Source organism: Carassius auratus, chromosome 41 (genome assembly GCF_003368295.1).
Source record: "Carassius auratus strain Wakin chromosome 41, ASM336829v1, whole genome shotgun sequence".
Classification (NCBI taxonomy): Eukaryota; Metazoa; Chordata; class Actinopteri; order Cypriniformes; family Cyprinidae; genus Carassius; species Carassius auratus.
In genome coordinates, this window is record NC_039283.1 from 26,270,365 (window position 1) to 26,282,864 (window position 12,500).

Here is a 12,500-nt window from a genome sequence, read left to right on the forward strand (position 1 = left end):
GCCATGAAAATGTATTTGGGTTTATTTTCGGTTCTTGTCATGTTAGGTTAATTCAGCAGCTCTGGATGTGCTCGTGTCGTTGTTCTGGTGCTGATGGGAATGTGTTTCTATGGTAACGCAGTGTTTTGTTCTGTCTGGTGTTTTTGCTGAAGTCACATTTCTGGCGAGCCGCAGCTCTGATGGAGATGAAATGAAACGGTTCGGTCCGTGTCCGGTCGGTCTCGCTGTAAACATGGTTTCTGCCAGCGGCTGTGTGCTTCAGCGGTTTCCGCCCGTGGTTTCCTCATCGCCCCCCAGAGTCTGAGGGCCACCTGGACCCCGTCTCTCTGCCTTCACCGCTCGCTCACCCCGGGTTCCTCACGTCGCTGTTCCTCATTGACGTATCCAAAGCAAAGCATCGCTGGGGTTAAAGAGCCGCTCCATGACCTCATGCTTGAAGTGTAGCTCGCTGGTGTTTGGTGAAGGTGGCGCACTGCAGAGAGCTGGAACTGAGTTTAACTTCCTGTGAGCACGGCCTCATGGTCCTGGTTTCCTAGTAAGAATGAAGCATGTTCTGTCTGTCCTCTTAAAGGAGTGAATAAATCATTGGAACACAGAAGCATATGATCAGCAGAATGTCTCTAGTACAAATGCACTCCATACAGTAAGAGTTCTGAAGTCATGTGATGTTTGAAAACAGCAGGATCAGTGCTGGACACTCAACTATGTTTCAGTTCAGATTCATGTCTAAAGACAGCAGTGTCATCATTTAGATTCATTCAGTTAGCTCACCCTCTCTCACCTGCAGCGCACCCCACAGGTCACCGCCTGACCCCTGACCCCTGACCCCTGGAGCGCTGTACACTCTGGTCTCGCTCTTATTTTTAGGCATCGCGCTACATTCCAGGGTGAATGCTGAATGCATGAATGCTGGGTAAATGATGTTGGATTCCCGTGTTTTTGCCAGCAGAGCCGGGAACAGTGAGTCACTGGGCTCGCGGCAGGATCCACGGATCCACGGATCTGTTTGTTGAATCTGTGCAGCAGAACTGAGCGGAGGAGAGCAAGCACTGTTCTTCGTTCTGTGAGTGTGATGTTCAGTGTCCAGACGCCTGGTGTGTGCTCGCTCCTGCAGTGTGTTACAGGAGAATTAAGCCTCTGAGACGCGTCCCTCTGTAACGTCACTGCGGCGGGGCGCGACCCACTCGTGTCTTTGTTGTGGTTGAGCTGCAGAACAGTCGTCGTGAGTTTGGGGTCTCGGGGCTTTGATGCACAGGCGGCCGTCACGTCTCTGAGCGAGTGCGACTTCACAGGAAGCAGAATGAGGCCGCAACGCATTTTAAACGCTTTTATTTTCTTCAAAGGGAGTCTGAGATTTGAGGAGAACATTCTCTGGCGCTGAGCTCTAAGCGCATGAGGTTTCTCATGAGTACAGCTTCTGAACTGGATCTGACCCTGTGTGTGTGTGTGTGTGTGTGTGTGTGTGTGTGTGTGATGCCACTGATGCTGCGTCTCACTCACATGAAGCCCCGCCCACTGCAGGATCAGATATCTTGTTAATGTTGTTGAATATGATCGTCTCGATGTGTGTGTCCAGGTGAGCGGTCATCAGCCGCAGTCTGCAGTGTCAGGTTCGGTGGAGAGTGTGTGTGGCAGCAGCGCCCCCTGCGGGCAGGACAGTGGGTTCGGCAGTGACAGCGCTCGTCTGCGGATCGTCCAGATCGAGCGTCAGAGTGGCACGGGTCAGCACCGCCTCGCCCGGCCGTCACAGCAGCCCACCATCACCAAGAACCTCAGCTTCATCCCGTTCGATGTGTTCCTCACCGCCGGACGCATCTCTCTCATGACGTACACGACCGCGCCTGCGGCCAGCCCCCCCACCGACGCCCCCCGCGGCCGGGAAAGAGCGCACTGGACGTGCCCGAGGACGAGGCGGTTCAGGGCGGGGGTCTGTGTTCGCTGACGGCCGAGGATCTGCTGAACGCTAACACTGCGGGCGGGTCGGCGGGGGTCCTGGGGGGGCGCTCGTCTGCGAGACAGGCTCTGGGCGTGACGGTGGTCAGACAGCCTGGACGCAGAGGAGACAAAGACTGCAGCCTGCAGCCAATGCTGTTCCTGCAGGTGACGCAGCCCTCCGTCTTAATCAGCTGCCACCACCGCAAACAGAGGCTGGAGCTGTCGCTGTTCGACCTCACGCTGAAGGGAGTCGCAACCAACTACAAGAGTCTGGGTGAGTGACGCTCCACACGCTACAGATACAGATAGAACCAGAGCACGACCTGTGTGTGTCCATCTCTCTCTCAGACGCAGGGAAGTCTCTCCCGGAGGCTCTAGACTACAGCGTGTTCTGGCTGCAGACGGTCGCAGGAGAAGCTGACAGCCGGACCGGCATCCCCCCCCCACTGCTGTCTGTGGTCATCAGAGACTTCCTCACTGGACCAGGTGAGTTCCAGCTGATCAGACCGGACCTGTGTGTGTGTGTGTGTGTGTGTGCTTGAGCCTGATCACATCTCCATCTCTCTCTCTCTCTCTCTCTCTCTCTCTCAGAGTTGAAGGTGGACATCAGTCGGCCGGTGAGACTCAGTCCCACTCTGGCCAAAATTGAGCAGGCGAAGGTCTTCTGGAAGAGGCTCTTTCCTGAGAGGGAGGGCGAGGCACAGCCCAGAACACCTGCAGGCTCCGCCCACCACTGCAGCGAGGCCCCGCCCACAGCTGACGTGCTGCTGCGCTCTCTGCAGTCACCCGTTCCCTTCCACAAGATCTCGCTGCACACGGTGCAGATGGTGGTCAGTGTGGAGATGGAGGAGCACGCGGCGCGGCCCAGTCTGACCCTGTCTGTGTCGGCCATGACAGGTGCGCTGACGCTGAAGAACGCTATCAAACCCGGAGGTTAGTCGCATACATGCCATGCATTTCCTTTGATTCATGCACTGTGTGTGTTTCTCTTGATTGGGCCTTTAATCCAGCTCTATTCTTCTTACCAACCAAGCACTGCAGCAGATAATCAGAGCGTTTGTTTGATTTACGTTGCCCGGAAATCCAGTTAATCCCTGTGAGCCTTTAACAGGGCTGAGGGCGAGTGTCCGCAGCGGATGCGCACAGGAAGTGTGTTCCCGTCATGCGTGCTGGTCCTGGGGCAGAGTTACAGCCGCGTCTGATGTCCTGATTCGGGGCTCTGAGGATGATGGTCCTGGGGGGCCTGAAGATGACTAATAATTTAAAATAATGAGCTCAAACAGCTAAAACTCAGTGATATATCTGATTTTAACTCACCTCCTCAACATTTATTTGTTGTTTCTGAAGATGTTTTTTTTTTGTAAATATATTGAGTAAATTAATATTTTTATTTGTTCCTGATTGTTCCATTCCATTAAATGAGGAACAACTGGAAAAGTCCTACAGATTGACTCTGATGATGGTGGGTGTGAGTTCTGTGAACATCAGTGGAAGTGAGCGTGTTTCTCTCTCTCTTTCTCTCTCCCCCCCTCTCTCTCTCTCTCTCTCTCTCTCTCTCTCACTCTCTCTCACCCCCCCTCTCACTCTCTACCCCCCCTCCCTCTCTCTCTCTCTCTCTCTCTCCCTCTCTCTCTCTCTCTCTCTCCCACTATCTCTCCCCCCTCCCCCTCTCTCTCACTCTCTCTCACCCCCCCCCTCACTCTCTCTCTCCCTCACACTCTCTCTCTCTCACTATCTCTCTCTCTCTCTCACCCCCCCCTCACTCTCTACCCCCCTCCCTCTCTCTCTCTCTGTCTCTCTCTCTCTCTCACTCTCTCTCTCCCTCACACTCTCACTCTCTCTCTCCCTCTCTCTCTCCCCCCTCCCCCTCTCTCTCACTCTCTCTCCCTCACACTCTCTCTCTCTCTCTCTCTCTCTCTCTGTCTCTCTCTCTGTCTCTCTCTCACTCTCTCTCACCCCCCCCTCTCTCTCTCACTCTCTCTCTCCCTCACACTCTCTCTCTCTCTCCCTCTCTCTCTCCCCCCTCCCCCTCTCTCTCACTCTCTCTCACTCTCTCTCACCCCCCCTCTCTCACCCCACCTCCCTCACTCTCTCTCTCTCTCTCTCTCTCTGTCTCTCTCTCTCTCTCTCTCCCTCCCTAGAGCCGGTCTCTGTGCTGCCCATCTGCTCAACAGATGCTGGCATAGAGCTTCTCCAGATAAAGTAATTGTTAAGAATTTTAATTAAAACCTCAACAATTTGCACTTGTTTACTGGATTGAACATAACTGCAGCATGAGACATGCGTCCGGCCGCGAGCCAGGCGGACTCTCTCTGCAGCCCATAGTTTGATGTGCCTTTATTAAACACAGTCCAATCGGAGTTTGGCCAAACGCTGGTAAACAGCAGACGAGAACGAGAGCTTTTGTGCTGGTTCTGCAGTCCTGCTTGTGTTTGTGTGCAGAGATGACCGTGTGCTCTCTCTTTTGTGAGGTTTTGCATGCTAAAGAAGTTTTTAATGCTACAGACTGCGTGTGGAAGCTGGATGTTGTTGCTCTTCTGGGATGCTTGTATATCAAGTGAATGTGTGACGCAGGACTGTATCAAGTCAAGTCACATTTTCTTCTGTAGTTCTTTTTACAATCCAGATGGATTCAAAGCAGCTTCACAGTGATGAACAGGGAAATCACAGGAAGAACAAGAAACCGTGTTAATGTTAAATTAATCAGTTATGAAACCAATTCAGTTTCAGCCGTAAAGCAGCTCTACAGAAGACAACAGATCATTATTCACATCATCTCAGTTCAGTTCAATAAGTGAATGAGGTTAGGTTGCAAAGTTATTGTTAGTATCTAGAGTTAATTGAATTCAAGTTCAGTTCAAGTTGTATTCTCATCAGATAGTGCCATTGGTTTCAAATCAGTAATAACACTGAATATTAATTTTTATATCATAGTAAAATGGCCTTCATACTAGTCTTTATTCATTTATTGGAATTGTACTGCTGTTGTAAACTGATGCAGATCTGCAGGATGTGTGTGTGTGTGTGTGTTTGTTATGGTGTTGAGTGTGTGTGTGTGTGTGTTATAGTGTTGAGTGTGTGTGTCTCTCCTGTGGGACTCAGCGTTGTTTATGAAGGTCACACTGCTGCCAGACCAAAGCCACACGCTCCTAAATCTGTCCTGTCATTCACTGAGCCAAAGATGAGCTACAGCTGAGTGTCAGTGCCAGATGGAGACGTGTGTGTCCGTGGATGATCCATCAGAGGAGGTGAATCTGAATCTGAAGCGCCCAAAACACTGTCAGACACCTGGATACACGGCAGCAGCAACAGACACACGGGAAGAACAGTGCAGCACTTGAAACACGCAAACACGTGATTCCTGACCGACTGTGCTCGATGACTGCCGTTTAAACCCTCCCTCCACCATTCAAGAACGAACACTGGTGTTATTTCTGTCTGTTTTCTCTCTCTAGATGGTTTTAAGGAGGTCTGTCTGTCGGTTCAGTGCGAGGACGTGTTGGTGCGGACGGGTCTGAAGGACAGAAGTGCAGTGTTTGTGGGTCCGTTCTCCTGCAGTGCGGATCTGGAGGCTCATTGGTGCAGACACAGTGGAAGCCCCGCCCTCGACTCGTCTGGACCACCGAGAGTGTTGATTGACCTGAAGGGAGGCCTTCTGCAGGTATGATGTCTTTCTCAACATGTGTCCTTACAACGCTTCATATGGAATCATACGCTTTGAGTGTGGCTGCTGAACGTGCAGAAATCCCCTAATGTTCCTGTTCAATCCTGTTAGTCAGAGACACACAGACTCATTCTGAGTCAGAGATTCCTGCTGACTCAGGCCAAATACACACACACACACAGAGACAATTCACTAGCCGTGAGACATTCGATTCCCTTAATGATGCAACTGTTTTGCATTAAATGCATCCAGAGTGTCAATCATGGAGCAATTTGGGTAGCAATAATCAGAGATAGACACTGGTGGTCAGTCCCACTAACTGGTTTTAAGCGTTGTTAGCGATCGTTCAGCTGACTGACACTTGCAGTAGATTCATAACTCATAACAGCGAATACTGAACACTCACATGCAACATGAAATAAATAGGTGAGCAAGCAGGTCACTGTGATTTAGAGCTGATCTGATATATCTCTGTCTGTGTTTCTCTCTGTCTGTCTGTCTGTCTGTCTGTCTGTGTTTCTCTCTGTCTGTGTTTCTGACTGTCTGTCTCTGTCTGTCCGTCTGGCTGTGTTTCTGTCTGTCTCTGTCTGTCTGTCTGGCTGTGTTTCTGGCTGTCTGTCTGTCTGTCTCTGTCTGGCTGTGTTTCTGGCTGTCTGTCTGTCTGTCTCTGTCTGGCTGTGTTTCTGTCTGTCTGTCTCTGTCTGTCTGTCTCTCTGTGTTTCTGACTGTCTGTGTCTCTGTCTGACTGTGTCTGTGTCTCTGACTGTCTGTCTGTCTGTCTGTCTGTCTGTCTGTCTGTCTGTGTCTCTGACTGTCTGTCTGTCTGTCTGTCTGTCTGTCTGTGTCTGTCTGTCTTTCTGGCTGTGTTTCTGGCTGTCTGTCTGTGTCTTTGTCTGTGTGTGTCTCTGTCTGTCTGTCTGTGTCTCTGACTGTCTGTCTGTGTCTCTCTGTGTTTCTGACTCTCTATGTCTGACTGTCTGTGTCTCTGACTGTCTGTCTCTGTCTCTCTGTGTTTCTGTCTGTCTGTCTGGCTGTCTGTCTGGCTGTGTTTCTGACTGTCTGTGTCTCTGTCTGACTGTGTCTGTGTCTTTGTCTGTGTCTCTGACTGTCTGTCTGTCTGGCTGGGTTTCTGATTGTCTGTCTGTCTGTCTGTCTGTCTGTGTCTGTCTGTCTTTCTGGCTGTGTTTCTGGCTGTCTGTCTGTGTCTTTGTCTGTGTGTGTCTCTGTCTGTCTGTCTGTGTCTCTGACTGTCTGTCTGTGTCTCTCTGTGTTTCTGACTCTCTATGTCTGACTGTCTGTGTCTCTGACTGTCTGTCTCTGTCTCTCTGTGTTTCTGTCTGTCTGTCTGGCTGTCTGTCTGGCTGTGTTTCTGACTGTCTGTGTCTCTGTCTGACTGTGTCTGTGTCTTTGTCTGTGTCTCTGACTGTCTGTCTGTGTCTTTGTCCCTCTGTGTCTCTGTCTGTCTGTGTCTGTCTGTGCCTCTGACTGTCTGTCGGTGTCTCTGTCTGTATGGGTTTCTGTCTGACTGTCTGTCTGACTGTTTCCATCTGTGTGTCTTTGGCAGGTGTTTTGGGGGCAGCAGCAGTTTAACTGTTTGTCTGAGATTCAAGAGCAGCTGCAGAGCTACTGGAATCAGATGAGCAGAACAGAGGCGGAGTCTAATGATAAGCCCCTCCTCTCTACACTGCTTCGCACCCCTAGCCCCGCCCAGTCAGAATACTCCTCTGATGACCTGCGCACAGGCCTCTTCCAGTACATACAAGACTCAGGTAACACACACAGACATATTATAGCTTTATATAGCACTCATAAGAGAGAATGATTATATTTGTCTGTCTGTCTGTCAGCGTGTCAGAAGCTGCCGTCGCCTCATGAGGTGGTGTTTTGGAGAGAGACGGACGAGTCTCCAGGTGTGATGCTGTGGCGGTATCCTGAACCGCGTGTGATCACGTTCCTCAGGATCACACCTGTTCCCTTCAACACCACGGACGACCCTGACATCAGCACAGCCGACCTCGGAGACGTGCTGCAGGTGAGCGCTTCATTTAGCTGACTGGACCGTCACAGCAAGACTGCAGGAGGGAATGTGGATTTGAGTTTCACACTCACACACACACACACACACACACACACACACACACACACACACACACACACACACACACACACACAGAACCAGCTAATAGATCATATTTAACTGATTTCAGCTAAGAACTTTATTTTTTCAATTAATTGCAGCTTCAAAAATCCTCCATTAATTGATTCTGTGATTTGGTTTCAGCAGTTTTGCAGGAAACATTGTGATTTGATCAGGAGGCACAGATTTTATTACAGAGACAGACAGAGAGACCTTTTGTTTGAGAGTGTGTGTGTGTGTGTGTGTGTGTGTGTGTGTGTGTGTGTGTGTGTGTGTGTGTGTGTGTGTGTGTGTGTGTGTGTGGATGACATGTTCCTCTTTCATTCTTTAGTTCTGTGTCTCTCGGTTTGTGTTTTTGCTCAGTTTTATGGTGACTCTCACTGTATTTCATGAGCTTCCTCATGTTCTAATGCAGCAGCTTCTCATGATCATCAGTGTTTCTTTCATCTGATGGAGCATCAGTACTTCACATCAGAAGCTCTTTAAGACTGACCAAGTGTGTGTGTGTGTGTGTGTGTAGGTGCCCTGCAGTCTGGAGTTCTGGGACGAGCTGCAGCGGTCATTTGTGCCATACAGAGAGTTCAGCCTATCAGAGAGCAGCGTGTGTGAGCTGACCCTGCCCACTCTGACCCCTGACACAAACCAGACTGACCTAGTGACCTCTGACCTCTGGAGGGTTGTGCTCAACAGCCCCAGTGACGGTGGAGATGAGAGGTGAGTGTGTTTCCTGTGTGTGTTTCAGAGGTCAGTGTGTCGGTGTGTAACTCTGTGTGTGTGTGTGTGTGTGTAGTTCGGACAGTGAATCAGGTTCTCAGGTGCCTTCTGAGCAGCTGGTGTGTCCCACCGCTCTGGCCGCCTGTACACGTGTGGACTCGTGTTTCGCGCCGTGGTTTGTGCCGTCAGTTGGTGTCTCCATACAACTGGTGTACCTGGAGCTGCACTTCTGTCACAACCTGGATCAGCTGGGCACAGGTGTGTGTGTGTGTGTGTGTGTGTGTGTGTGTGTGTGTGTGTGTGTTGTGCCAGTCTGTCTGAGAGAGAGAGACTCAATACAAATCAATATAAATAAGCACAACTGCACACAAAGTTATAGATGCATACTGTGGTAGAACAAAAGTATATTTCTAATCAGTGTCCCTGCAGCACAGAAGCAGTCACAGATATATTTGTAGCAATAGACAACAATACATTGATTGGGTCACAATTATTGATTTTTCTCTTAATGCCAGAAATCCTTAGGATATTAAGTAAAGATCATGTTCAATCAAGATATTTAATAAATCTCCTATTGTAAATATATTAAATATTATATATATATATATATATATATATATATATATATATATATATATATATATATATATATATATATATATATATACATTTTTGATTAGTAAAATGCATTGCTAAGAACTTTTTTATTGATTTCTCAATATTTAGATTTTTTGCTCCCTCAGATTCCAGATTTTCAAATAGTTGTATCTCAGAAAAATATTGTCCTCCTTACAAACCTTACATCGATGGAGAGATCATTTGTTCAGCTTTTAGATGACTTAGAAATCTTAATATCGAAAAATTTTACACAAATATGATTGAAGTAAGCAACATCACACAACCAAGATTTTCCCCCAAATATCACCATGATAGCAATGTGACACTGATTTTATACAATAGTATTTCAATTAACAAGAATTAAAATTTAATTATATGACTTATATTTTACACAATATTGACAGTTTTTTCTCAAATAAGAATAGTTCCAATCAAAGCCACAGCAGAACTGTTGAGTGTCTCTGAGCAACACAGTGTCATTTCGTTAAAGGATGATCCATGTTTTTGTTTTTGGTCTAAAGGAGTGAGTCATTGATTCAGTGATGGATTCATGAAGTGCCTTGTTTCTGAACAAATCAGTTGAGTGAATGACTCATCGACTCAATAATTAAAACAGTCGTTTGCTGCCTCCTGCTGGTGCTTTAGCTTCATATTTAAAAGGATCATTGTGTTTTTCACAACATTTCTTATTTGTAAGTTTTAAATATATATAAATATGTAAAATCATATAAAATATTTTATGGATTTGAAATGTGGTGGTGTAAATGCATTTATGGCAGCTTAGCTTCATCGAACAGTGTGTAAACACGTCTGCTTCTGTTTCCTCAGCCGTGGAAAGACAGTTTGTTGATACTGATTTCATTTAACAACAGAGCACTTTATTTTGATGTAGTCCAGACTGGAGGAATTGTAATGTTTATTCACTTTTAACTTTTATTATGTAATAATCTTTTTGCATTGAAAAAATAAGTATACAATTTTGTTTGTATATGCAGTAAATTTGAGTTCTTAGAAAGAAAACTGCAGTCTGTTAATTACTGATCTTTAGGTGCTTTCAGGAGGCTCAGGTTAAGTCCGAGTTTCCCATGGGCTTCATGAGCTGGTGGAAAGCTGATTATTTGTCATAAAAATTTAAGAAATAATAAGAAGAAAAATACTATCAAAATAAAATGCTTATCAAAAATCTATTAAATAATAAAAATGCAACATTGAAAGAATATATATTAAAAATGATGAAATGTTGTATTAGTTAAGCTTCATGTCATGACACCATTAACCATCTCCAGAGGACTGGGAATGTGTGTAATGTGTATAATTCCACTCTTTCCTCAGCGCCGTGCCAGAAGCTCCGCCCCTTCCTCCCAGACAGGAAGTCTCCTCAGGATCAGGAGTTTGCGGTGGTGTGTGTGCGTGAGCCGTGTGTGTTTGTGCGTCAGTGGAGTGACGTGATGCAGTGCTGTCATGAGCTCAGCTTCTCTTCCACACTGAGCTGCAGACTGCTGGAGTACCGCAACCTCACCTACCTGTCCATCATCCAGCCGGTCAGCCTGCGGGGACACGCCACACACACACACACACACGCGCGCTCCCGGCGCACGCTGCACTGTGACACCACGCTCACACCGCTGCACGTCGCCGTCGGTCAGTACGCCGTTCACACACTGGACCGAGCGCTGCAGGCCTGGACACAGGTGAGACCAGACCATCACTGATGGGGAATAAAAGGGTTTCAAAGCAGCTGCGTGGTGTTGCTCTGACAGTTCCTGGAGTGTGTGTGGATTGTTCACTTACAGACCCATCAAACCTCACACACTCTCTCTCTCTCTCACACACACACACACACACACACACACACACACAGTGTCCTGACAGACAGTCACATGTGCTCAGACACAGATTATAGAGCGGTTTAATGTGATCTGTCCCAGAGTTCTGCTGGTTCTGGATGTTAGTGGGTGTGTTTATAAGTGATGGACAGACAGTGTCTCTTTCATCACTGTATCATGTGACTCTTTAAATGTGAGAGGATTAGTGTTTTTCTGTGGAGTGTTACTGTGTTTCTCTATAAACACACTCTCTCTCACACACACACACACACACACACACTCATCTGTGCTCTCCTGACAACACACACACACACACACACACACACTCCACAGGTCCAACAACAGCTCATACACTCAGTGGGAGAGGAGAGAATGATGGGAAATGTTGGTGTGACTCAGAGTTTGGAGGTGCTACTGGTGTGTTGAGATGTTTCCAGTAAAGAGTGTGTGTGTGTGTGTGTGTGCGCGCGTGAGTGTGAGAGAGAGACATTAAAAAGCATCAGACTTTGAAGAGATGATGAGTTCTCGTGAGTCTGAACCAGTACAGGAACTGGATCTCAGTTCATCAAACCTTTTCTACATCCAACAGATGATCTCACACAGACTCCAGAGTGAACACGTCTTACATGCGTGTGCTGGTGTTCTTCTGTCTGTGGACCATCAGACAGACGTTCACATGAGTGACTGAACTGATGCTCTGTTCGTTGTGTTTCAGAACGGTGTGGTAGATGCAGAGGAAGTGGTTTTCAGTCATTACGTCATCTGTAACGACACACAGGAAGTTCTTCGGTTTGGACAAGTGGACACAGATGAGAGCATCCTGCTGCAGAGCAACCAGAGTCACCAGTACAGCTGGAGAACCCACAAATCCCCACAGGTGTGTGTGTGTGTGTGAGTGAGTGAAAGAGAGTAAGTCAAGTCAAGTCACCTGTATTTATATAGATAAAAAAAAATACATTGCGTCAAAGCAACTGAACGACATTCATTAGGAAAACAGTGTCTCAATAATGCAGAATGATAGTTAAAGGCAGTTCATCATTGAATTCAGTGATGTCATCTCTGTTCAGTTAAATAGTGTCTGTGCATTTATTTGCAATCAAGTCAATGATATCACTGTAGAAGTGACCCCAACTAAGCAAGACAGAGACGACAGCGGCAAGGAACCGAAACTCCATCGGTGACAGAATGGAGAAAAAACCTTGGGAGAAACCAGGCTCAGTTGGGGTCAGTTCTCCTCTGACCAGACGAAACCAGTAGTTCAATTCCAGACTGCAGCAAAGTCAGATTGTGCAGAAGAATCATCTGTTTCCTGTGGTCTTGTCCTGGTGCTCCTCTGAGACAAGGTCTTTACAGGGGATCTGTATCTGGGGCTCTAGTTGTCCAGGTTAAAGAGATGGGTCTTTAAACTAGATTTAAACTGCAAGAGTGTGTCTGCCTCCCGAACAATGTTAGGTAGGTTATTCCAGAGTTTAGGCACCAAATAGGAAAAGGATTTTGCGCAGTTGGTTTTGATATTCTAGGTATTATCAAATTGCCTGAGTTTTGAGAACGTAGCGGACGTAGAGGAGTATAATGTAAAAGGAGCTCATTCAAATACTGAGGTGCT

At 47.4% G+C, this 12,500-nt stretch overlaps 1 protein-coding gene across 1 annotated transcript in view; it reads left to right on the forward strand.

The window, feature by feature from the left end:
- vps13b (vacuolar protein sorting 13 homolog B) overlaps window positions 1–12,500 on the forward strand; it is a 79,351-nt gene that overhangs the window by 61,713 nt on the left and 5,138 nt on the right. Inside the window, 11 exon segments of the mRNA XM_026227972.1 lie at window positions 1,577–1,877; window positions 1,880–2,209; window positions 2,284–2,421; window positions 2,527–2,868; window positions 5,391–5,596; window positions 7,164–7,368; window positions 7,447–7,631; window positions 8,257–8,450; window positions 8,527–8,708; window positions 10,401–10,759; window positions 11,610–11,771. Of these exon segments, the coding sequence (XP_026083757.1) occupies window positions 1,577–1,877; window positions 1,880–2,209; window positions 2,284–2,421; window positions 2,527–2,868; window positions 5,391–5,596; window positions 7,164–7,368; window positions 7,447–7,631; window positions 8,257–8,450; window positions 8,527–8,708; window positions 10,401–10,759; window positions 11,610–11,771 (2,604 nt within the window).